The 24,921-nt window shown below is 38.5% G+C and overlaps 3 protein-coding genes across 3 annotated transcripts; 2 read left to right on the top strand and 1 right to left on the bottom strand.

Moving 5' to 3' along the window:
• Window positions 1-1,287: 1,287 nt before the first annotated feature.
• Window positions 1,288-2,304, bottom strand: LOC137710036 (uncharacterized). Its single transcript, XM_068448998.1, has one exon. The coding sequence runs from the start codon at window positions 2,302-2,304 to the stop codon at window positions 1,288-1,290; it is 1,017 nt and encodes a 338-aa protein (XP_068305099.1).
• A 2,687-nt stretch (window positions 2,305-4,991) lies between these two features.
• On the top strand, window positions 4,992-6,455 carry LOC137710867 (large ribosomal subunit protein eL24z-like). Its single transcript, XM_068450020.1, has 3 exons — window positions 4,992-5,271; window positions 5,388-5,536; window positions 6,127-6,455. Exons 1-3 carry the CDS (start codon window positions 5,083-5,085, stop codon window positions 6,278-6,280), a joined length of 492 nt encoding a protein of 163 aa, XP_068306121.1. The 5' UTR covers window positions 4,992-5,082; the 3' UTR covers window positions 6,281-6,455.
• Window positions 6,456-20,757: 14,302 nt separating this feature from the next.
• Window positions 20,758-23,392, top strand: LOC137710940 (RHOMBOID-like protein 2). The gene is made up of 5 exons (XM_068450108.1): window positions 20,758-21,126; window positions 21,984-22,147; window positions 22,342-22,508; window positions 22,649-22,899; window positions 23,045-23,392. Exons 1-5 carry the CDS (start codon window positions 20,846-20,848, stop codon window positions 23,154-23,156), a joined length of 975 nt encoding a protein of 324 aa, XP_068306209.1. The 5' UTR covers window positions 20,758-20,845; the 3' UTR covers window positions 23,157-23,392.
• The last annotated feature ends 1,529 nt before the right edge of the window (window positions 23,393-24,921 follow it).

The following is a 24,921-nucleotide window of genomic DNA, read 5'->3' as shown; positions in this document are numbered from 1 at the left end:
CTTACTAAGGTCGGGCAACCTTAGTACAGGCTCCTCCATTAGGGCCTTCTTCAACCTCTCAAAGGCCTCTTGACACCGGTCCGTCCATTCCCATGCCTTGTTCTTCTTAAGAAGGTCTGTTAAGGGTGCCGCTATGGCTGAATACCCTTTAATGAATCTCCGATAGTAATTGGCTAGCCCCAGAAAGGATCGTAGTGTTGGTACCTTGGTCGGCGGTTCCCACTCTTGAATGGCCTTGATCTTGCCCTTTTCCATCATAAGTTTCCCCTCCTTTATCTTGTGGCCAAGAAATTCTACTTCTTTTGTGGCAAAAGAGCATTTCTCCTTCTTGACATAGAGTTCATGCTTCCGAAGGGTCTTGAACACTATGCGCAAGTGCTTGACGTGCTCCTCCAATGTCTTGCTATAGATAACGATATCATCAATGTAAACCACGACAAACTTGTCAAGATAAGGATGGAATACCTTGTTCATCAATGTGCAGAATGTTGCAGGGGCATTGGTCAGACCAAATGGCATGACTTTATACTCGAACGATCCATATCTGGTCACCATCGCCGTCTTCGATTCGTCTCTAGGGGCTATCCTCACTTGGTAGTATCCCGATCGAAGATCTAACTTTGTGAAGTACCTTGCTTCACCAAGTTGATCGAATAAGTCGGCGATCAACGGAAGTGGGTACTTGTTCTTGATGGTAATCTTGTTCAATGCTCTATAGTCGATGCACAACCTTAGGCTACCTTCTTTCTTGCGTTGAAACAAGACGGGTGCACCATATGGGGACTTGGAGGGTTGGATGTAGCCAGCATCAGGTAGCTCGTTGAGTTGTTTCCTCAATTCCTCCAACTCGGGTGGCGACATCCTATAAGGTGATTTGGAGGGAGGCTTAGCACCAGGCTCCAACTCAATCGCATGGTCGACCTCTCTTCTTGGTGGCAACTTCTTTGGCAGTTCCTTAGGCATCACGTCCGCAAACTCCATAAGGACGACTTCCACTTGTTTCGGCAAAGGCCCGTACTTCTCCTCCCCTTCATTCAACATTAGGGTTGCAAGAAATGTGGCCTCGCCTTTCTTCCAGGACTTGGCAAATTGCATTGCCGACAAGTGTTGGGTACACTTCTTGGCTTGCCTCTCCAATGGCACCAGGCAAGGTTGTCTTCCGTCGTCCAAGATACAGAAAATATTGTAGAAGGGAATAGGAAAGGCTCGTACCTTGTCCATGAACTCTAACCCAATGACTACGCCATAGTCGTCCATCTTGACTATGGTGAAGTCGATCTTTCCCTTCTATGCGCCAATGTCTACTTGTACATTGCGCGCAATTTCGACAATGGGGGTGGCAGCGGAATTTACCGTCTTCACGCTACCGGGCTCCTTTATAACTCGGAGGCCAAGCCTTGTGGCTTCCTCCGACGTCATGAAGTTATGGGTTACTCCCGTGTCCACCAACACACGCGTTGTCTTGTCACCAGTCTTGACGTTGACGAACAATGATCCTCCCTCAACTTGAGCCTTAGGTTGTGGGAGGGTTGTTTGGATGGCATTCAGTAGACGGATGCATCCCATCCTTGCATCATTACTCTCATCGGCCTTGTCCTCCTTGAAAGCCATGGCCTTAAGGGCCTTCTTTTGTGGGCAATCTCGCATCATGTGAGGGCCGTCGCATAAGTAACAAGTGGGTTGCCAAGACTTACCCTTGCTTTTGTCATGCTTATCGGATTTCTTCTCCTTCGGTTTGCTTGTCTCGGCCTTATCCTTCGGCTTATGTTCTCCCCCACTTTTCTCATGGTTACCCCTCTTCCCCGTGGACTTGGAATCACCTTGGTGGCTTGATTTAAACTCAATTAAGGATTCGGCGGCGGCAATGGCATCAGACAATGTTTGCACGTGTCTCCTTTGTAGTTCGAGTTTTGCCCAATTTTGCAGTCCACTCATGAAGTACATGAGCTTGTCTTCCTCTAACATGTTGGGCACCTCGAATAACAAACTCACGAAGGTGTTGACATAGTCTTTGACGATCTCCGTTTGCTTGAGCCATCTTAGTTTCTCCTTGGCTTCGTACTTGGCATTTTGGGGATAGAAGTGCAACATAAGATCTTTCTTAAATTCATCCCAAGTGGTGAGGGAGAACGTACCTTGCTCAATCTCCATGCTCCGACGACGCCACCACATAAGGGCATTGTCAGCTAAGAACATGGTTGCCGTTGAGATTTTTGACTCGTCATCTTCAAGCTTCAGGTACTTGAAGTATCGCTCCACGTTCCACACGAATGTGTCGAGCTCCTTTGCTTCCCTTTTTCCCATTATAGGATTTGGGTTTAAAGGAGTCGATTACCTTGGAGTCCAACGCCTTGATTTCCCTCGGCCCTTGCACGAATTGCTTCACGACTGCTTCTTTACAAAACGCCACATCTCCCTTAAGTTCCCTTGTGTCTTTTATCTCTTCTTGAAGCGCCACAAACCTTGCCTATATGTTGTCAAGGTGAACCTGGACTTCCCTCCGCATCTTGTCTGCCATGGTGTTGAGGGCGCCAAGGAGCTCATCTCGTAGCCCTTCCACTAAGCCACGCAGTTCATCCTTACCATTGTCCACCATGGTTTGGATTTCCTCCTTGTCGACAACGTCCTCATCAAGTCGAGTATTGAACTCGAGTATGGTTCGTTCCACCTTCTCGAGTCGCTCCTCCATGGTCTCCATCGATGCTTGCAAGTCCTTTAACTTTGGCTTGCTCTTGGCAACGTCTTGGACCTCGGCAGTACGCTCCCTTAGATCGGAGACTCCGGACACCATCTCTCCACTTGCCATATCCTACTTTCCTTCAAGTGATTCACGAACTAGGCTCTGATACCAGCTGTCACGGGATGACTCTTTAAGCCTTCCGCCCGTGCGGCACTTAGACTTGAATACCTCGATGAACAAGCTAAGTAAGCCTTTGAAGCCTCGCTTCCCCGAATTGAATCACAAAGAAAGCTAAGATAGCTTGGAGAGTGCTAAAATCACTTAGAAGATGGGAGAAAGGAAGCTTTGTATTGAAACTTAGGAGAACTTTACAATTGCTTACAATTCTTGGATGCCTTGGCCAAATGGCCTTGCCTCCTATTTATAGGCCTAAGTAGCCTCCTCAATGGAGGGTTCTAGAATTCCCTACTTACATCCAAAAATATCTAGTATAGTTCTAGATACAACTTGCCTAATCTAGATTGTTCTAGGTGAGGCTTGAATTTGTACCCTTGTGTGGATTGTTCCGGAATGCCCTAGATTATCTTGAACGCTCCGCCATGTTCTTGATTTTTCCGGGATGTTCCAGAAGCTTCTATGAAGACAAGGCTTTATGGGCTTGGATATATGATGTCTTGGGCGTTTTCTTTGTTTGTAACATATGGCCCGTGACACTTTGCACTTGTGATTTGCATCATGTCTTCTATCCCGCGTCTGATTGTATTGGATTGATCACAATCACATTTTTATTTTCTTTATTTTTATTATCTGGATAAGTGGCCATGGCTTGCTTGTTTAGTGTGCGTTCTCGGCTGGGCAATGCTGAGGTTGGGGAGCAAGGACATGGGTTCGCGGTGAAGGTGGGTTTGGATTCCGGTATCAAGGCTTGCAATGCGGCCATGGATTAAAAAAAATTAGGGTTTCAATTATACAAAGTTGGAGAGGTTAATCCCAAGAACCACATGATTTCATTAAAAATAATCCCACGGTTTTGGGTGTGATTTTCAATTTTTTCAAAATCCTAGAAAATTCAAGAAAGAATTCAAACAAATTCACAGAATTTATAATAAAAATCCATATGAAATTTTAGAGTTTTTTAAAATTTATCACATAGAAATAGTCAATTAAAATCCTCTGAAATCCAAATTGACTATACTTAACAGGAAACACGACATTCTCCAACCCCGTCCACATAAACAGCTGGAGGACTATTTTCCCTCTCGAAGCGGAAAGGCAAAAAAGGGCTGTTTGATGATCTTTCCCTTTTCTCTCCCGGGCGGCCTTTGTCAAGTGTCAACGCCAATGGCGTCTTCTTCTTCGTCAACCTACAACAAGTCGTGGGTGGAGAAGTAGCGGCCCAACCACATCTTAGCCGTTGGTCTCTCTCGCTCACTCACTGCTGCATACAATCCAACGTTTTCAAAATTTCAGAGGTTGAAGTACCACATGAAGGTACGTACTCACAAGAATCTGTGTTCGATGGAGTTGGCTCGTACCTCCAGATATGTGGTCTTCTTGCTAAGTTGTCCCTAGTTCCTGAAACCGCGAACGAAACATAAAAAACCAAACTAGTATTAACTGCAAGTAAAACCTTCGACTTTTCGATGCTGAATATTTTTGTTGTACCGTGGTTTAGATTCAGAGATTATTTTTTTTTTGTCCGGAGAAATGGATTAGGTGCAAGATTTATGGTCTTACGACTGCAACCCATGAGGGTTAGTTATAAAAGTGTTTAACATATTAGTCATTTTCAATTGAGTGCATTTTTTGGTTATGGAGAAGATGGAACCGTAGTGTAAACCTAACTCATCTCTTTTACTTGCCTCACCAATTACGTGGATGTTGGCTAATGACAATTTTACGCTCCATATGCAGAGGTGTGCTATGAATAGTTATCTATATGTGTATGAGTGATTGAATCGTCTATGGTTGTTGAACCCTTGACGTAGCCTAAACTTAACTCATCTCTTTTACTCGCCTCATCAATTCAGTGGATATTGGCTAATGACAATTCTAGGCTCCATATGCGTGAGTGATTGAACCGTCTACGTATGTTGGACTCACAAAATATTGACAGCTGCGTGTCAGTCACAGGCAAAATCCAAGTTAGTAAATTGGGCTGGGCCTTAAGAAAAACGTTGGACCCAGAGAAATAAGCGAAAGGCTTGGGCTCAACCCAAGTTACAAAACAGCCCAAACAGTTGAGCGACATCGTATTCGGCGGGGGAAACCGCGAGCGCCTTTGGCAGTTGAAGTTAAATTGGGAAGCATTAGGGTTCTAGAGTTTCGACAGGTCGAAGATTTAGCTGAGAGCGAGCAGCGGCGGCAGACTTCAGCATCACAGCAGCAGCGGAGGAGCAGCCATGGTTCTGAAGACGGAACTCTGCCGTTTCAGCGGCGACAAGATTTACCCGGGAAAGGGAATCCGATTCATCCGCTCCGATTCCCAGGTCTTCCTCTTCGCCAATTCCAAATGCAAGAGGTACTTCCACAACCGCCTCAAGCCTTCCAAGCTCACCTGGACCGCCATGTACCGGAAGCAACACAAGAAGGTAGAACCCTAACATCCATTAAACGCTGTGGTTTGGTTTGAATCGTTCATTTGTTTGATTGGTGAATGAGGGTTTTGTTGTAAGCTCACCTGTCTGTGATGTGGTTTTCTGTTTAGGACATTGCTGCTGAATCTGTGAAGAAGAAGCGCCGTTCGACCAAGAAGCCCTATTCGAGGTCCATTGTTGGTGCCACATTGGAAGTTATCCAGAAGCGAAGGACTGAAAAGCCCGAAGTTCGTGACGCTGCCCGTGAGGCGGCTCTTCGGTATGTTTAATTGAATCAATTGATTACGTTGATAAGAATGGATTCTGGGTTTTATGCAACAGGCTCTTTGATTGTTCATTCAAATGCGTTTTTTATTTTTATTTTTATAAATTGAATCAATTGATTAAGATTTTGAAAATTTGGGTTTAGGGTTTTGTTACTTTATGCTAACTATGCGTTGTGAATTCAGTTGATCATAGGGCCGTTTGGAAATGATTCTGCAAACTTCTGCTCATAACCACTTCTGTTAGAAGCACTTTTATTAGAAGCATACAAACATTTAAATTAAAATACCAGTGCCTAGAAAAACACCGCATTCAGAATTCAATAGCACTAGTAGTTATTTCTACCCAAATACTGTTAAGAGTTGTTTTTGGCATCTAGAAGCACTTTTAGCCTCACTGAAGCATTCCCAGACACACTCTTAAGTTGGTCAATCATTTGTTTTGTTCAACATGCCCTGTTGCTCCTTAATAGTTATGTGTATTTGTTAAAAATTGAACCAATTCATTAGGACGAGAAGTTCAGTTTTGGGTTTTGTTCGACAGGGACCCTGGTTGGTCATTTATATGTGTGTGTGAATTTTGCAGTGAAATTAAGGAGAGGATTAAGAAGACCAAGGATGAGAAGAAGGCGAAGAAGGCTGAATTGGTGTCCAAGTCAAAGGGTCAGTCCAAGGGAAACGTGCCCAAGGCTGCTGGTCCTAAGGCCGCCAAGCTCGGAGGTGGTGGTGGAAAGCGATGAGTTTTCTTCCTCCTCCCATCTTAACCGTTTACTCTACTTCTTGTTTTGCTCTGACATTTCAAGTCTTTTCTGGTTTGCAATTTTTGTATGGATTGATGTTGGCATTTTTGGCCACAACAATTTTGGATCTTCATGATGGGTTTCGATTGCAATAGTGAAAGTTTTATTGTTTATATTTCAATCCTCTTTAACTTTTTATGTGCGAAGCCTCTGAGTATTACTGAACAAGTAAAATGAATTTGGTTTCTTAGAACATTGGAAACTGGTGTAGGTTTGGTCCGGCTTGAGGGAATCCAACTCTTAAACTGCTACTGCTTGTTGATTTGAGGTCGTAAAGAAAACGGCTGCTTTGCCTGTAGTTTGATTATTCTGCCAATTTTTTTATATTTGATATGAGAATATGTGATGGAAGCAAATTAGTTTGATGCATTTAGATGGTTTTTGGGAAGAAGCTTGTAACATTCCACAATCTGCTCTTAGGCCTATGTGATCAAAGAGAGAGACACACAAGGTGTTTCAGCTCCTGCTCCGAATGGTGGAGGTGTGTGTCTTACATGTGTGTGGAATGCTCACCGTTCTAAAAATCTTCTTCTAGTGCCGCCTAGGCCCCACATAGGAGTTAGGCGGCTGGTCATCGTCCTGATTAATCTCTAAATGTTTGAAAATTAAAAAAGAGTGCCTGGACCTACTTAAGCGCCCAAACCGCCTCGGCACCTGCTTATTTCACGATTTTCACTTAGACAAGTAATGAATAATTTTCATTTTGTATTTTATTTTATTTTATTTTTAAATTGTAAGATACTTGTTGAATACTTAGTGAACAAGCATTATATGATTGTTCCTATGTTTTCATTATCTTCTAGTATTTTATAATCTATGTCATTCTATTTTACAGTTTATAAATCTCAATGAAATTATTTATTTTTTGAAGTACAAGCAGACATTTGTTAATACGATATATATAAATTTACCAAAATCCGCTTAGCCCTCCTAGATGCTAGGCCACATCATGCTGCTTGACTAGCGCTTAGCGTTTTTTAGATCCTTAAGAATACTTAATTATTATGGCTTCGCATTTTGTGGTTAAATCCAAAATCCTCCTGCCTTAGGTTTCTGGATTGGTGTGTAATGGATTAGATAGGAATGAAACTGATCCTTCTAATCCTAATATTTTGGGGAGAATTGGAACGGATGAGTTCTTTAGTAATTAATCATTCTTCTACCTTCAAAGTTGAACACAACTTTTTCATTTTCTTGTTGCCACATACCTTGAATATAATAACTTATGATTCCAATCTAGTCATAGATTTTTAACGAGGCCTTAGAGAAAATACTGTTGTTTTGTTAAACATGACAATGTATTATTGAATTGGAACAAATGATCAACGTAGCTGCGTTTGATTAAAACAAATTAAAACCTTTCTTTACGTCTGAAAACCAAATTTTACTGATAATAAAGTGGTTATATCGTCATGGAAATAAGTGCTCTAATTCAAGGATTTAGATTTTTCATTCTTATGGAGTTTTTTTTTAGATAAAGTGGGCTTGAAAGATTAAAGGGAGAAGTTTTGGTTCTGCACATGGAAAGTTCAATCTTTTAATTTAAACCTTCAAACCCCACTTTATTTAAATCTGAAAAAAGAGCACACAGTTGAGTAACTGTGCATTGTTAATTACTTTTCTAGTTGTTCTCTCGTGCGCAGACAATTGTCAAATTTTATAGGTCAAAAAAAGTCCTACAAACCTTAGCTTAGGTGGAAAGAAACCCTAGGCTTAAATTTCCATTTCCATGTAAGCAACAAAAGCTAGGGTTTGTTGCCCACTTTTTATTTTTTATTATTTTATTATTTTTATTTTTATTTTTTATTTTTATTTTTTATTTTATTTCTAGTTTTTTTCCTACACCATTTCTCATATATTTTTCACTATTCCATACTATCTTACCTTAGTTTATTTCAATTCTTCACATTCCATACTATAGCCCTTTGGCTTTAGGTTGGAGATAGTTTTTTGTGACAGGGCTAAAACAAGCCTCTAGGCCTTTGGCCCTCGGTTGGAGATGGAGGCAAATATGGTCATGTGCTGTTCATTAAAATATTAATATCTTGGAAGACCAAAAGGCTAAAATGAGCTATCTGGTCAGCCTTCGGTTGGAGATGGCCTGAGTAATGCTATGATGACCTTCTTTTTAAATCACATTTTATAAATTTCATAATGTAATTGTTAACGGTTAGTTTTTGTTGTTTAAATTATTTAAATTACAGGATCTTACTTTATTGACAAATCATGTGATTTACAAAATATAATTTAAAAATATGATTTTTCTAGCTTATCCATAAAATATATACTATAATCTAATTCCATCAAACAAAGTGAGTGAGGATCCTCGCCGGATCCTCTTTGTGAGGATCCCGGGGATTCTCCAATCATATTTGGTCATCGTATATCGTGCGGTCATTTTTTGTCAAGTACTGTTTATATTCAATTTTAAATAAAAAAATTTACAATGATTTCTAACCACACGATGTACGATGAATGGACGTGAAAGAGGATCCGGCGAGGATCCTCCTGGAACCAAAGTAGGCAGACTTTTCCTAACTCCTCAATTAAATACGTTAGGAAGATCAGATTTTTAAATCAAACTTTGTTAGGAAGATCAGATTTTTAAATCAAACTTTGTAAACCAAATAATATGAAAGTTGATGATTGTATTAAGTGTTGATTAACGTATTTATTTCCTATAGGTGGCACTTTATTTGATTTGCACATTTAGTTTACCTAACATTATTCTAACAATCATACGATCAGCATATGCGTAAGTTTTGCTCATGCATTGTTCTCTGTATCCGTATATGTACGTACCCATTCCTTCACGTTCTCGCATTAAACCCACACCAAAAGCACACCACACCCTTCCTAAAATTTATGCCTACTCCTCAAATCCCTTTTACCACCAAATTGACCACGCCAGAATACCTCAAGTCCCTTACACCACCAACTTGACCACACCCAAATACCTCATGTGCGCCTAGATCTGCTTAGGCATCCGCTTAATCCTCTTAGGTACCCACCTAGGTCACGACTCTTACTTAGACAGAAAATCGATAACTTTCATTTGCATTTTAATTTTTTTAATAAAATGTAAGAGACTTGTACTCAGTGGATGTTCACTCATTATATGGGTCGTGTTTGCCATGTTCGTGTAACACATGTTATCTTAACGGGTTGTGTTGTGTCACACCTATTATCTTAACGGATTCTAAACAGGTCGATCATTTTACCCAACAGGTAAAATGACCCGATCCGTTATGACACGTTAAGAAAAATATTTTTTTCTTCTTCTAAATTTGCACATACCACACTGCCACATAAATTTTACTTCAAAAACTAATTCGAAACGAAAAACCCCAATTTTCACAAACCCTAGAAATGAAAAACCCCAAATTGAAGAAACGAAACCAATCTTAACTTGAAAACTAATTTGAAGCAAAACCCTATATTTTGGAAGTAATTCGAAAGAATCAACAATTACCTCGATTAAGGCTCAAGATTTGCTCGATCCAGAGAAAGAATCGGAGACAAAAGTAGCAGATCGACTAGTGGTAGGTTAGTAGGTCATATGTGGTGACAGTGGTGTGGTGGAGAGAGACTGGAGAAGGTGGCCATGGACTCGTGGCTGGTCGGGGTTGAGTTTCGAGAGTTCAGTTTGAGAAAGTGACGACGGCTGCTTCGATTTGAGCCTTCAAGAATGAGAGATAGTCTATTTAGGGCTATCTCTGCCACTAAAATCCTAGAGGGGCGAAAAACAAGGATTTGCGCTTCCAAGACTTTAAGTCCGTGAATGAATAGAACTCTGAAGTTTGTCGAATCCGATCACTTCTCCAGTTTTGTAAACTTTGACCGAAGAGGATCTCTTGGAGAAGACTTATTCGACCTTCTCTACTACTAATATTGTCCTGCATCAACATTAATATAGAGCTCAGAAGTTCACTAAGTTCTCGGATTTGATCTCTGTCTTACTTATTGCTGAAAAGCAAAATCTGCTATTGATGAAAAATCATCAAGCTTAACCTTCTGGGGCAACTGCTGTGCATGAAGCACATTATAGCACAAACCAATGCCCAAAATGCCAAAAGAGGATATTAAGTTTGGATTATTTATTGGTGATTTGTTTTGGATATTAAGTTTTAATTAATTACCATCCTTGGATAAATGAAATTAATTTGAATTGATATTTATTTTTTGGAACTTTTATGCATGTGATCGATTCAAATTAATTTTTTTATTCTAGGTATGACTAGTGGGGAAATTAGTTGTCTGGCAGATAGTGCAACCACGCACACCGTTTTGTGTGAACACATCTATTTCACTAACATCACACTTAAGAATGCACCTCTGACAACCCTCTCTGGCCCATCCAACTTGATTGAAGGATACAGTAAAACATGTATAATGTTGTCCAATGGTACAATCTTGACCATTGCTAAGGCACTCTATTCTCCATGTTCCAGAAGAACGTCGTTGAGTTTCCAGGACATTAGAGATAACAATTACCACGCTAAAACCTACATAGAAAACGGAGTTGAATTTATGTGCTTAGCCTTTTACGAATATGGCCAGAAGCATATTCTAGAGAAGATAGAGTATATCCCAAGTGGTCTGTATACTACGACCATACACCCCATAGAATGCCACTATTTGGCTGAAGAGTTAATTTCATATTATATATTTTACCCTATTCTTAATATACTTTGATTAATATTTTAAAAGAATTTTGATACTTTGAATTGTATTTCTAATATAGGACTTTCGACTTCTTCTGGAGAAAAACATGGCCAAATGAATGAATTTTGGAGTAATTCCAATTGGAGGACGTTCATGAGTCACTTAGCTTGATCGTATCAAAATATCAGATTTTTCTATCAAGCGATGATTTTCTGGCAATAAAATAAAGGAGCAATGCGCAGTGCTAGAATAGTGACGTTTTGGGCTTAACTTGCGTTTTTGGAGCCCAAGATGACATCGGATGGGTTCGTAGCCTTCTGGAGATGTGTTTAGAACGTTCCTATCTTTAAAACAAGCTATCTTGGGCCGGATTTGGAGGAGATTTGAGGCTAAAACGTGGCTGAACAGTTTTTGCGCAGTTTTTCCTAGTTTAATTAGGACTTTATTTTCTATTTTATTTTGTTATTATTTAGTTTCTTAGTGGGAATAAAATACTTGATTGTTAAGGTCTGTGCGCTGGTTTTAGAGAGATATTAAGAGGCTTTGGCCGGTTCTAGGTTGGGAGAGGCTTTCTTTTATGCAACTTTGGGGATATAGAGAACTTGGCTAGGGTTCTTGAAGATTTTCTACTTTAAGGTGTTGTCATTCCTTTTATTCTTAATAATATTTTCTATGATTTCAATTATGAATATTCATAACTAATTCCTTTTGCTAGGGCGAAGCCTTGAGCCTTAGCATGAATATGTAATGTTTATTTAATTGCCTGTGATTGATTGCATGCATACTTTGAATTATTGATCACCGTGATTAAAACTATCTAATTGTCTTAATGCTTGATGTGATAAAAGATAGCACGCAAATTAAACCCTTTTTTTGACAATTGTAGTATAGATATAAGTAGGGATCGTTCTAGGCCGGGGATTAGGAGGGATTGCTAATCTAATGAAAATTGACTCAAAGATGTAAAAATATGTTTTAAAACACTTTAAATAGACTCACAAGACTCTTACTAACTTATATGACTCAAAACAAACTTTAAAGACTCAAAACAACCAAAAACAACCAAAAAGACTTAATTTAGACTCTAGGACTTAATTTGGATGAAAATACATTTGGTTTTGACTCTAAAGACTCAAAAAGACTCTTTTGGACAGATTTGGAACAAGTAAGAAAAGGGGTTTTGATTTTGGACAAATTTAAAAGAAAACAAGTAACTTAAAACTTTAAAATAGATTTTTGACGAAAATAAGACAAACTAATGGATGATGGGATAGCCAAGGGATACTTCTCCACACATGATACTTTCTAACATAAATTGATTTCCAGTTGCTTTTCCGATAAACCATGAACCTCAACACCCCAGATTAACCGTGAATTGCACTAATTAACCCTCAGATTTTCCTCACGTTATTGAATTGGATGATTGCATACGACAACCCAAAGCATTCCCCACAAGTTCCCTACATGAATTGCATAATAGAGATACAAGCAAGAATCATTAAGTTCTTTGAAAACCATAAGCATTGACGAAGCACTCGTTACTATGAATTGCATGAAACTTATGCCAAGAATTTACTTAACATGATTGTGAAAACAACCTTAACTACTTGTGAATATTAGTTTGTGACGATTATGTGAAACACCCTAATATTCTAGCCCCAAATTCAAGCATGCAAATTAAGTAGGCATCCCTAATAAAGATACGAGAATAAGTTATCCGTCAAACGGTTAAGTAAATTGCGTTCACAATTTATGAAATCACAACTGGACTCAATCAACTCATATTATAAATGTAATCATGGTTTCAAAGCATCCCTAGGCTAAAACGAGTTTAGCCTCTCATGTTCATGACAAAACAAAGCAACATAGATTTAAACATTAACAATAAAGGATAGATTACACCTAGAAACGTCCAACACTCCAACTTGAATGCACAAACGCCCAAGGCTTGGTCTTCCTTCTCCTCCTCCTTGCTAAGTCACGGCAAAGGGTCTATGGTGGTGTATGGAGGTTGGGATGGAGGTGTGGAAGTAGGGGAATGATGAATGGGTGGTTGTAAGGTCACGGCAAAGGATGGTTGTGTTTATGAATGAATGATTGTTGTGTGAAGGGTGGTGGTGATTAAATGGCACGGCAAGGAGTTTATATAGGCTAGTTTGGCACACTTAGTGAAGGAAAAGGATTGCCTAATCCCATTGGAAAAAGGTTAACTCAAGGCAGAAATCAAGTGGGATTTGGAATAGGAATTTCGGCTAGGATTTAGGGACTCTATAAGGGAAGGTACGGCACACATGTAGGGATGAGATAAGGTTTCTAGAAGAGAAGGTTTAGGGCAGATTCCTAAACCTAAAGGGCCTAGGACATGTGATATAAGAGTAGGAAAAGGTTTTCAATTCCTAAACCTACTAGGAGGGGTGTCTTGCGGCATTGGTATGGATAAGTGTTCTAGAACTGAATTAGGTGTTTAAATGTGTAATTGATTCCCCCTAATTAGCTAGGTTTAAGCCCCCACCTGATTTGGATAGGATAGAATAGGATAATGTTAGAGATAGGATAGGATAAGATAAGGTTGGATAAGGTTCCTTGTTTCTTGCTTCTTCCTTATCTTCATTGTATTAGGACTTCTTCCACCAGATTTGTAGCCTTTCTTAACTCTTCTAGTCTTCAATTTCGTCCATCCTCTTTGCTCCATGGTTAAGCTATCCAATCCATGCCCAAAAATGCTCCAAATAGCCTCAAAATGCACTTTATTGCTCCATTTGCCATTAGAACCTAAAAACACACGAAAATACTTTAAAAGACTAAAACAACTATGAATTAATAACATAAATGCATGAAAACAAGCTAAGTAAAGTCGCCTAAATATGCTCCTATCAATGCTTGATCACCATTAGGATCTTTAGAAATGTAATTTAATGCAATTTTGGTCGGAAGGTTCCCTGAAATTGACGCTGGCTTCTTGTGATTGATAATTGTAATTTCACTTAAGATGAACACCACGTCTTAAGGGTTGCATGGTTTTCAAAGGGTTTTCATAAAGCAAAATGAGTTTCTCATGTTCAGATTTGATCCGAACGTCCGGACGGGTTGCATGTTAGATATACGTTCTATGTTGGAGGTTCCACGTAGAATATAAATTAGGAAAACCTAACCTTCAAAGTGGCATGTGTAGATCATAAGTAATTGGTCAAAATACATAGGATTGCTAGGTGATGGTGGAACCCTAGTGCTTTCTTAATTTGATTTTTCCAAAACAGTTTTCTTTCCCTTTCATTTTTAATATTGCAGATTAATTTATTTTTATTAATTAAATTCGTTTTAATTTAAGTAGGTTATAAAATCAATCATCTCAATTTTCTGCTTTACAATAATTAATTGGAATTTGGTTTGTTTCGAATTATTTAATAATCCCTGCGGAGAACGACCTTGCGAGAACCATTTTATACTATAACAACCTTGTCATTCTTGCAAGTAATATAAGAGTTTTTGACCCGTTTGCGTGTGTGGTAAAATCTCTATCAGTGGCTAGCCTTACTACTGGGACTGCGAATGAAATTACACTTTGGCATGATCGTTTGGGATGTCCTAGACGACTAGCGAAGCACCGTATCCTCAAATCATCACACGAGCATCCACTAGCCCGAAGTTTAGGTTCGATCCAAGGAATCAAATGTCAAATATGTTCTATGGGAAAGCTTATTATTAAGCATTCTTATGACAAGATTCGTTCAAATTGTTCCATTTTTCTACAACGGATTCAGGGGGACATTTGTGGACCGATTCACTCTCCATGTGGACCATTTAGATACTTTATGGTTTTGGTTGACGCTTCCATACCTTGGTCACATGTGTGCTTATTGCCCATAAGGAAAGCTGCATTGTCCAAACTATTGCGTCATGTTATCAAGCTTAGGGCTCACCACCCTAATTATTCGATCAAATCTATTCGATTGGATAATGCTGGAGAATTCACATCTAAAATTTTTGATAACTATTGCATGTCAGTTGGGGTTGAAGTTGAACATCCCGTACCCCATGTTCAAACCCAAAATGGCCTGGTAGAGGCTCTTATTAAGCGATTAGAAATGATTGCTCGATTGTTGGTCATACGTACTAAGCTCCCGATCACTGCTTGGGGGCAATACAATATTGCACGCATCAAAGTTGGTTTGCCTAAGGTTAATTGCGACACAACCATTTAGTGCCCTTCAGTTGGTTACCAGATACGAACCCGACATATCACATCTGCGCGTTTTTGGTTGTGCGGTCTATGTGCCGATCTCACCGCCCTTATGTACAAAAATGGGCCTTAGCGAAGAATGGGAATCTATGTCGGATATGATTCTCCTTCGATTATTCATTACTTAGAACCTTTGATAGGCGATCTGTTTACCGCTTGTTTTGTGGATTGTCACTTCTATGAGATAGTCTTCCCATTGTTAGGGGGAGATAAGAACGTCAATGTTCCTGAAGAACGACGCGACGAATCTTGGACGACCCCTACTTTGTCTCATTTAGATCCCTGCTTCACTCAATCTCAAACTGAAGTGCAACGCATATTAGATCTCTAGAGCATAGCTCAAAGCATGCCATATGCTTTCATCGATTTAGTGCGAGTGACAGGATCACATATTCCAACTGTGAATACGCCTGCAAAGATATATGTACCAAATGTACGATGTACTTCCTTCTTGGAGGCCTGGGACGCCAATCTTGGTGATCCACGTACATTAGCGGTTACCTAATCATTTGCCCCTACACAAAAACATGGCAAACCTCTTGGTTCAAAGGATTCACACCCCCAGAAGAGGAAATCCATGGCACAAGGTCCCGAAGAGATGAATCCAACTCATGAGGAAATTCTAGATTATGGAAGCGTCCTTGAAGAGACGAATCCTCATCCTGAGAATCGTGAGATTTTGGTTTATTATGCTAGCTTAGATGATGTGTGGCGTAGAAATGAGATGATCGTCGATGATGCATTAGCATCTGCAGTAGCTACTGAGATCATGTTGAATGGTGACATTGAACCACATTTCATTGATGAATGTCGACGTAGAACTGATTGGTCAAACTGGAAATAAGCAATCCAAGTCGAACTTGATTCGCTTGCGAAACGTAAGGTGTTTAGACCTGTAACTCCTACTCATCTACATGTGAAGCTCGTTGGCTATAAGTGGGTTTACATTCGGAAGCGTAATGAGAAGAACAAAGTTGTGCGTTACAAAGCTGGTCTTGTTGCACAAGGCTTCTTACAACGTCCCTGGATTGACTATGACGAAGGTTATTCACCCATTATGGATATGATTACATTTCGCTACCTTATCAGTTTGGTAGTTTCTGAAAAACTGAGTATGTAGTTGATGGACGTAGTAACTGGTTCAAATATTTCCAAACCTTGGAACACGCTCTCAATTTGGCTGAGGCGTTCACTTTACGGTTTGAAACAATCCAAAAGAATGTGGTATAATCGTATGAGTGAGTATTTGACTAGTCAAAGATCTTTGAACAATGAACTATGCCCTTGTGTGTTCATTAAGAAGTCATATTCCGGATTTATGATTGTTGCAGTATATGTCGATGACATGAACCTTATCGGAACTCTTAAAGAGCTCGTGAGAACTGCAGCGCACCTGAAGTTGGAATTTGAGATGAAAGATCTAGGAAAGACTCGATACTGTCTTAGTCTCGAGATAAAGCACTGTTCAAATGGAATCCTAGTACATCAATCAAACTACACCCTGAAGGTGTTGTGCCGTTTTAATGAGGATAAAACGAAGCCTTCGAGTATGCCTATGGTCGTTCAATTGCTAGGTGCAAAACGAGATCCTTTCCGTCCGAATGAGGATGATGAAGAGATTTTGGAGTCTGAAGTTCCTTATCTAAGTGCAATAGGCTCTTTATTGTATTTAACTCAATGCATTAGACCCGACATCTCCTTCGCTGTTAATCTTTTGGCAATATACAGTGATGCACCTACACGCAGACACTGGACTGGCGTGAGAAAAGCATTAGAAGATTGAAGTCACGCAAATCTGTTCACAAGACAATTTGGCTAACCTCTTCACCAAATCACTACCAAAGACGACGTTTCAGAAGCTTGTTCATGGAATTGGTAAACTTTCTGAATTGTAACATTGCTATTTCTCTTTGGAATTGTGTCAAACTTAGAGGGAGTATCTTGAAGAATACTTTCTTAATCTTAATGTACTCTTTTTCCCTACGATTAGGAGCATTTTTCCCACTAGGTTTTTGCTACCTAACTAGACTTTAACGAGACACCCATCTTGAGTTGGTCATATCCCTGATGACGTCCCGTACACGTTTCTTTTGACTTTTGCATTTCTCACGCATTTTTCCTTAGACTATGGATTTTGTCCCTACTCGGATTTTTGCCATAGCCTTAAGGGGTTTTTAGTGAGACTCACTTACTTATGCAAGTTCCTACCTTATTGAGAATAAGCGTTGTTCCTTAGAATCAGTACCGACAAGTTGACTTCCTCAACTTCTGCATGATGCTAAATCTACCTTGAGTATTTACACACTCAAGGGGGAGTGTTGTAAAATTTCCTAGTTTAAATGTGATTATGTAAATCCTATATTAGATTTGATTATAGTTATCATTTTTCTATTACAACTTGTATTCCTTGGGGATTAAGAAATTTCTTCTCTCCTACACTACTATAAATAAAGGCACTATGTAGGAGGGATAACAACACATATTCCCCTACAATTCTACAGACACATCTCTCTTAATCTCTCTTCTTCTTGCCACCAGCCCCTTACCCTTGGCAGATAAAATAGGCTACAACACTTCATTACTTTTTAAGAAAGTTATTCAAATCAAATTAATTTGTAGGATAAAATAATAATAATTTTCAGGACCAAATGAGTTTAATTTTCCTTTTAACTCCTTCTGTCTGTTAGGATCCTATCCGTATCCTATTTTTGGGAATCCAAATGATCAATTAATCGTGACCATTCTTCGTATATCGTGAGATTAGAAATTATTTTAAATTTTTAATTTAAAATTAAATATAAACAATATCTAAGAAAAATTAATCATACGATGTACAATAAACATATACGATTGATTGATCATCCGAATCTGCACAAAAAAATTTCGGATAGAAACCTTGTCCATTTCGGACATAACAGATTCTTTCTATTGCAGAATTGCTTTGTCACTGCCATCTGTCCGAACAATTTTGCGATCTTGGTGATAACACGTGGAGGAATTATCCTTCCACTCTTCTTTTTGGATTGGACATCACCAAACGTGTTTTCCATACACAAAAATATTTATTGGGCATGACATTGAGGAATCAATTTAATTAGGATAATAGTATTCATGCGCATATTTACTTTTCGTATTTTTATATTAATTTTTTATTGATCTTCTTTAATTGATTTAATTTGACGGTAAAAAATTAAAAAGGTATGTGAGAAGTAAAAATAACATTCTATCCTTTTAGAGGCTGAGAAAACTCACGTAAGCATTTCAACCTCTCTTTGGCCACCTTCGTATGATTCACCAGCATTAGAAATCAAATACAAGGCGGGTTACATGAAATACGGATCTGAAATTCGTCCCCAATTACTAGGTTACCCTGTGGTGTTTCACATGTTTGGAAACTAAAATTTAGAACTATATTGACACTCCAAAATTTAACTGTGCACTCACCATCTCCAACCCTTGGATTAAAAACTAAAATTTTTAACCTATAAATAGTTTTTATGCTCCAATCATTCTAGGTTAAAATTTTAACTTGAGATTTTAAAGAATGAATTTAGGATAATTTTTTCCTTAAAGTAACTTTCTTTAACAAAAAAAAAAAAACTATGTCGAGTATACCTTTTAATTTTATGAATATTTTAACCTAAAAATATTTAAATTTAAATAAATATTGAAAAATCATTAAACTGACATCATGAAACTCGTGAAACATTATGAAATAATATGTAACACATGGAAGATTTTTTTTTTTATAATTATTTTGGCCGTTAGATTTAAATTTGAACTTTTGATTTGATCATATTAGATCTTAACTGTTAGATTCAATGAATTTAGCTTAATTGTATCATTCTTACTAAGTTAAATATGGTTTGATTGCGTGATGAAAGAGGAAGTTATGTGTTCAACTAATTTTTCTTATACAACATAGCTGGGTTAAAATGAAACAAACGAGACAATATAGTCTAGTTTTGTACAAGAAAATGTCTTCTTTCTCTGTGAGCTTCAAAACCTAAATCCAGAAGCCATGTTCTTGCTTAGAATAGGCGGCAACTCGCTACTCATTCCTTTTCCTTCTCCTTCCCTTCTTTCTCATTTGCCCTCCCCCTTTTTTCTTCCCCTCTCATCTCCTCTATCCCTTCCCCCTCCCGGCATCCCACCTTCACTTCATTATCAGTTCTCCCCTAAGTTTTAACTCAGTTTTCTTTGAGTCGGGTATCAACTATCTCTTGAGCTTGTCTCAGGTTTAGGCTTCATGCCCCTTATTCGGCATTTTTTGCCTGCTTTTACTGATTTCTATCTTTTAATTTTCCTTCCTCGTTCCTCCATAGCCGTGATATTCCATCTCCACCCTACCATGTACTCGAATCGGTGAGCTACGATCAGAAATGTTATATCAGATCCACTTCCCTCTCTCATTTGCCCTCCCACAACCAATATGTCGAATCCCACCAAGGCCAAGTATCTATTGTTGTTTACCTGATTCTTTTTGGGCTTGGTTACTAGTTTTTAATGTAATTAAATTCTCATGTTTGACAAAAAAAAAAAAAAACAAAAAAAAAAAAAAAAAGAAAAGGACAGACAACTCAAAAGAGAGAGAGGAGAGAGGCAGTGCTAGAGTGGTCATATTTTAAGGAAATGGATCTTGAAATCCATCAAATCAATGAATTTGGGCCTTGAAATTTGATCCAACGACTAAAGTTATTCTAACTTTTAAAGGCCCCTATTTGTAGCTGTTGGATCAAATTTCAAGGGTCTGGATTCATTAATTAGGTGGATTTGGTGGATGTGATCCGGACATATTTTAAGATCATAAACATGAATTATATTAATATTAATAAAATCATATGACGATGTATACCGAGAAATTTTTTATTGTAACAGAAACATGAGTGGTACATTTGTTTTTATATAAGTAGTGGGAAATTTTATTTTTTAAATTATTAACTTTTTATCACACGTATCCTATCTTTTATATAATGACATGTGCTCGTGTACCAATCACGTTAAAAACTTTCTCATGTATACCTCCTTTTCTGCTTATTATATTATTATTATATTAATATTAATATTTACGGACAACTCAAACGATATTTACCGACATCACCCTGCTACTTCTTCTTACTCTTGTTTCTTTCAGCTGTTAAATCCACAGAGGCAGATTGTTTACGTTCTGTTATCGTGATCTTTCCATCTCTTTCTATTTATGCGATCACGGTTATGCTACGTTAACATTTTATATTAATATTTTAATAGAAGTAATAAGATAAAAAGTAATAAAAATATAAAATATTGACGTGATTTAACCGTGACCTTACAAATAAAAAAGAATGTGAAAGGCAAGTAACAGGAGGGCAGACAATTTGTCTATGTAATCCACAACCTTCTCTTCTGCTTCCAATTCCTGTCCCTTCATAACAATATACCAACACGTGTTCCACTCGTCCAAGTCACTGTCAAAATCTCTGCTTCCCAATTCCTTCTTCCTCTCAAATATTTACACTTCCTAACCCACCCCAAAACCACACGCCTTTCTCACTCTACACCCCAAAGTTTCAGACTTTCTTGAGAGAGACAGGCAAAGAGAGAATCAAACAATCGAAGAAATGGCTGATCAGGAACGAGGACCACCAGAAAAACCCAGACCCAACAATTACAGTTATAACTCCAACCAGTACTACGTGGGAACATCCGAAGCCCAATGGACGTCGTGGCTGATTCCGATGTTTGTGGTGGCCAATATTGTTGTCTTCATCGTCGCCATGATCATCAACAACTGCCCAAAACACAATCTTGGTTTCGATGGAAAGTGCGTGGCTAAGTTTCTTGGTCGGCTTTCGTTCCAGCCTCTCAAGGAGAACCCTCTGTTTGGTCCCTCTTCTAAGACGTGAGCTCTCTCTGACTTTACCCACCGCTCAATTTCGTGATTTTTATTTGTTTTATTTGTTGGTTTTGTGATTCTACTGCTTCACCTGATTTGGGGTTCTGGTTTTGTGGAATTTGTTTACGATACCACCTGTGGATTTTTGGGCTAATTTTACGGTTTCTTAGTTGGATGTGTATAGATTTATTAGAATTTTACTGTTTTTTCAAGGTCTTTGATATCGAAATATCTGTTGATATATTCGTAAACTGGACTGCCAATATGTTAGTAAGCAATTCTTGGTGCTGAAATTTCTCTTTTATTTCCTAGTTTTTTTCTTTTAAATTTGTTCAAATCGTGCTATGTGGATACTCATTTGTTCTTTGTTGTTGCAGTTGTTTTTAAATTTTGATTCTAATTCGTATTGATGGGAATTGGGACTGGTTCTAATTCTATGATGTTCCTAGTTATTTGGTTCATACATTGGTGGGACTATTCAACTTCTTCATTCTTTGTTATTTGGTTGTGTTTGGTTTGCTTGGAACCGAAAAGTTGCTGATTAATCCAACAAGGTTATGTCAGGACAATATTTCCTTCAGGACTTGGAAGAATGACCCCTTTTTCTGGTCAAAAAGTGATGACCTTTTGGGTGATTCCAACATTGGATTTTGACTCATTGGAAGTAAAGAGTTTGGAAATGTTAATCCTGTCGTGTCATAGTTAAAGGACCGGAGAGTTTATCTGCTTCTTAATTTATAAGTTTCTTTTGTGCTTGTGATAATTTAATGGAAGTGGTTTTCTGGTGTTTCTCGATGGGCAAGTACTTTTTCTTTCTTCCTATTCGATTTGCATTATCTGAGTCATAATTCCTGCTTTTGCAGATTGAAAAAATTGGGAGCTCTTGAATGGTTCAAGGTTGTACATGGGCATCAAGGATGGAGACTTTTCACATGTATGTGGTTGCACGCCGGTGTCATCCATTTGCTTGTAAACATGCTGAGCTTGATCTTTATTGGCATCCGTCTTGAACAGCAATTTGGATTCGGTATGCTAGTTCTCTTCCTACGTCGTCAAATATGTGAATTATAGAAAATCAAATATATATGTTCTCTTCTATGTTGATAATTGTTTAGATATTCTAAGCCTTGTTGGTTTCTTACAAATGTATTTCTTTTTACATCTTTTCATGATGTTTTTGTTTCGTTCTGACCTCAATTATATGTTTGAATGATCTGGCAGTACGTGTGGGGATAATCTACCTGTTGTCAGGATTTGGTGGAAGCATATTATTTGCCCTTTTCATTCAGAGTAATAATATTTCTGTTGGAGCTTCTGGCGCTTTGTTTGGACTTCTCGGAGCTATGTTATCAGAGCTTATCACTAACTGGAGCATATACACCAATAAGGTTTGTCCTCAAATTTTCATTTCTATCAAGTGAAGTTGGTATTCTGTTAATGGTTTTGACGCATGTATTTGTGTCATGGCTTCGTGCTAAAATTTGAATGTTTTGTGTCATTGACAAATTCTCTTCTCTTGCTTGTCCAGGCTGCGGCTCTATTAACGCTCATAGTCATTATCGCCATTAACTTAGCAGTTGGAATTCTTCCTCATGTTGGCAACTTCGCCCACATTGGAGGATTCTTGACCGGGTTTCTCCTTGGCTTTATTTTTCTACTTCGTCCCCAGTTTGGATGGATAGAGTCTCGGAATCTTCCAGCCAACACTCGTGTCAAATCTAAGCACAAGGGTTACCAATATGTTCTTGTGGTGGTTGCCTCTGCCTTACTGATTGCCGGGTACGCTTGTTGCCGGATTGTCTAATCATTGTTTGAATTTTGCATACAATTCAACTTCCTTGTATTGGAGGAGTTTCAGTTTACACATTTGCATACACAAGGCGTCATTTGAGATGATTAATTTTCATTTTCTTGTTAAACGCAGATTAACTACAGGATTGGTGTTTCTGTTCAAAGGAGAGAACTTAAACAAGCACTGCGGCTGGTGCCATTACCTAAGCTGTGTGCCAACGTCAAAATGGAGATGCTGGAACTGAGGCGAGGAGTCTCGTCCACTTTGTCTCCAACTCCATCTCATTTCCTATTGTTTTCTTTGTATGATATGTTTTTCTTTCTTTCAATGGGAGCTTAGTCACTGATGTACATGGCGTAGAACGACAGATGAGATATTCTAGCTTGCTTTGGAACATGGAGATAGTAATGTATATATGATACAGATTATGGACGATGTATACATGAGATTTGTTTTTACAGAGTGGATTTTCTCCTCCCAGTGACTGGTGTGGATGATGGAGGTACGGTCTTCTACAAAATAGGAGAGGAATTTCTCCGAAAGGAAAATATTGGAAATAGTCATTCTTACTTCCCTCTCAATCACATGCCAATCGCGCCATACCAATCACAGTTTGACACGTTACAAATAAAATGTTCGATTCTATAAAATGTCTGCATATGTCAAAATGGAGGATTCTATAAAGTGTATGCATGTGTCAAAATGGAGGATTAAGGAATTGCTTCCAGCAAGGAACTATTTCTTTCCAAAAGGTAAGCAGAAGGTAAGTCAGGCAACGTAAAGAAGTTAGTAGGAGACGACCTGAAAACTTCTGAAGATCAGTAGGTGACAAATGGGTAAAACTGCGAAAGCTGGCCACATCATGGAATGCATGAAGTTACAAGGGTAAAAACATCCTCACTTGATAGAACTTGTTAGTGCTTCACCCGTATTTGCCCAAATTTGAATCACCTTTTTGTAGTTTAGATCAGAATATGGCTCTAATAATAAAGAATATAAATAAATCTGTTTTAGAGAGGCCTGAACAAGATAGTTCATTGTAAATTCATGGCCAAACTTGCAAAAATTCATCCGTTTGTAACACGATTTTGATTTCGTTGTCACAATTTTGATAGTGAGAGATTGAAGAATAGATGTGCTTTTAATGTTTAATTTGAACTTTAATATCAAATTCAATATAAATTATTGGTCGTCAGATTTCTGAAAGAATGAAAATTTTATACTAAAAAAAATTGTTTGGGCCTAACTACTAGGTTTGAGCTGAGGATAGATAACTCAGGTTGAGAGATTGTGGTTCCCGGCCAATGGTGATTTCTCAGGCCATGGTTCACCCTAGAAGGACATAATTCTTCCGAGTCCTAGCTGAGGAATGGCTCTTAAAGGATCAGATCTAGGCGTGGCTCGGTCGAGTCCTATTGGAGTTGAAATTGCTAAGGATCATGATAGGTTTTTATAAGATTCAAATTATTCCAAGAATTAAAACATGTGATTGATCTAAAAATAAGTGAATCGAACACATAAGATGACTAAGTCCATAGTCCTAGTTCAAGTCCAAAAGCCAAGGCTTGCTAGAGATGGAGTTTCAACAGGAGAAGGGTATGATGAGATAATGTCAAGAATATCTAAATGTGTGCTGAAAAGTCATATTCCTATTGAGACTCTACTTCGGCAAACTTGGTCAGCACAAAATTCACTCCTATAAATACAAGGTGCTCTACATCAGAAAAGGACCTTCAACTCAACGATCAACATAAAACCTCGCTCTACGCGAATCTTTCTCTTATCCTTGAGAAAAATACTAACCCCAACCCTTCATCAACACATCTTGGATTAACAGCACTAGAGTCAAAGATCAAGTGACTTATGAGCATCTTTAGTTTGGAGTAACAACATTACTTTTATCCAAGTCTCAGCTGGTGAAAAGTTTCTAGCACTTTTGCCTAAAGAGGTCATCTCATTAGCTTCTTGGTGAAGTGAGGTGTTATCAGGTTACTCAGTGTTCGGCATAG

This window comes from Pyrus communis, chromosome 12 (genome assembly GCF_963583255.1).
Source record: "Pyrus communis chromosome 12, drPyrComm1.1, whole genome shotgun sequence".
Taxonomy (NCBI): Eukaryota; Viridiplantae; Streptophyta; class Magnoliopsida; order Rosales; family Rosaceae; genus Pyrus; species Pyrus communis.
This window is presented reverse-complemented; position numbering and strand designations above follow the sequence as displayed.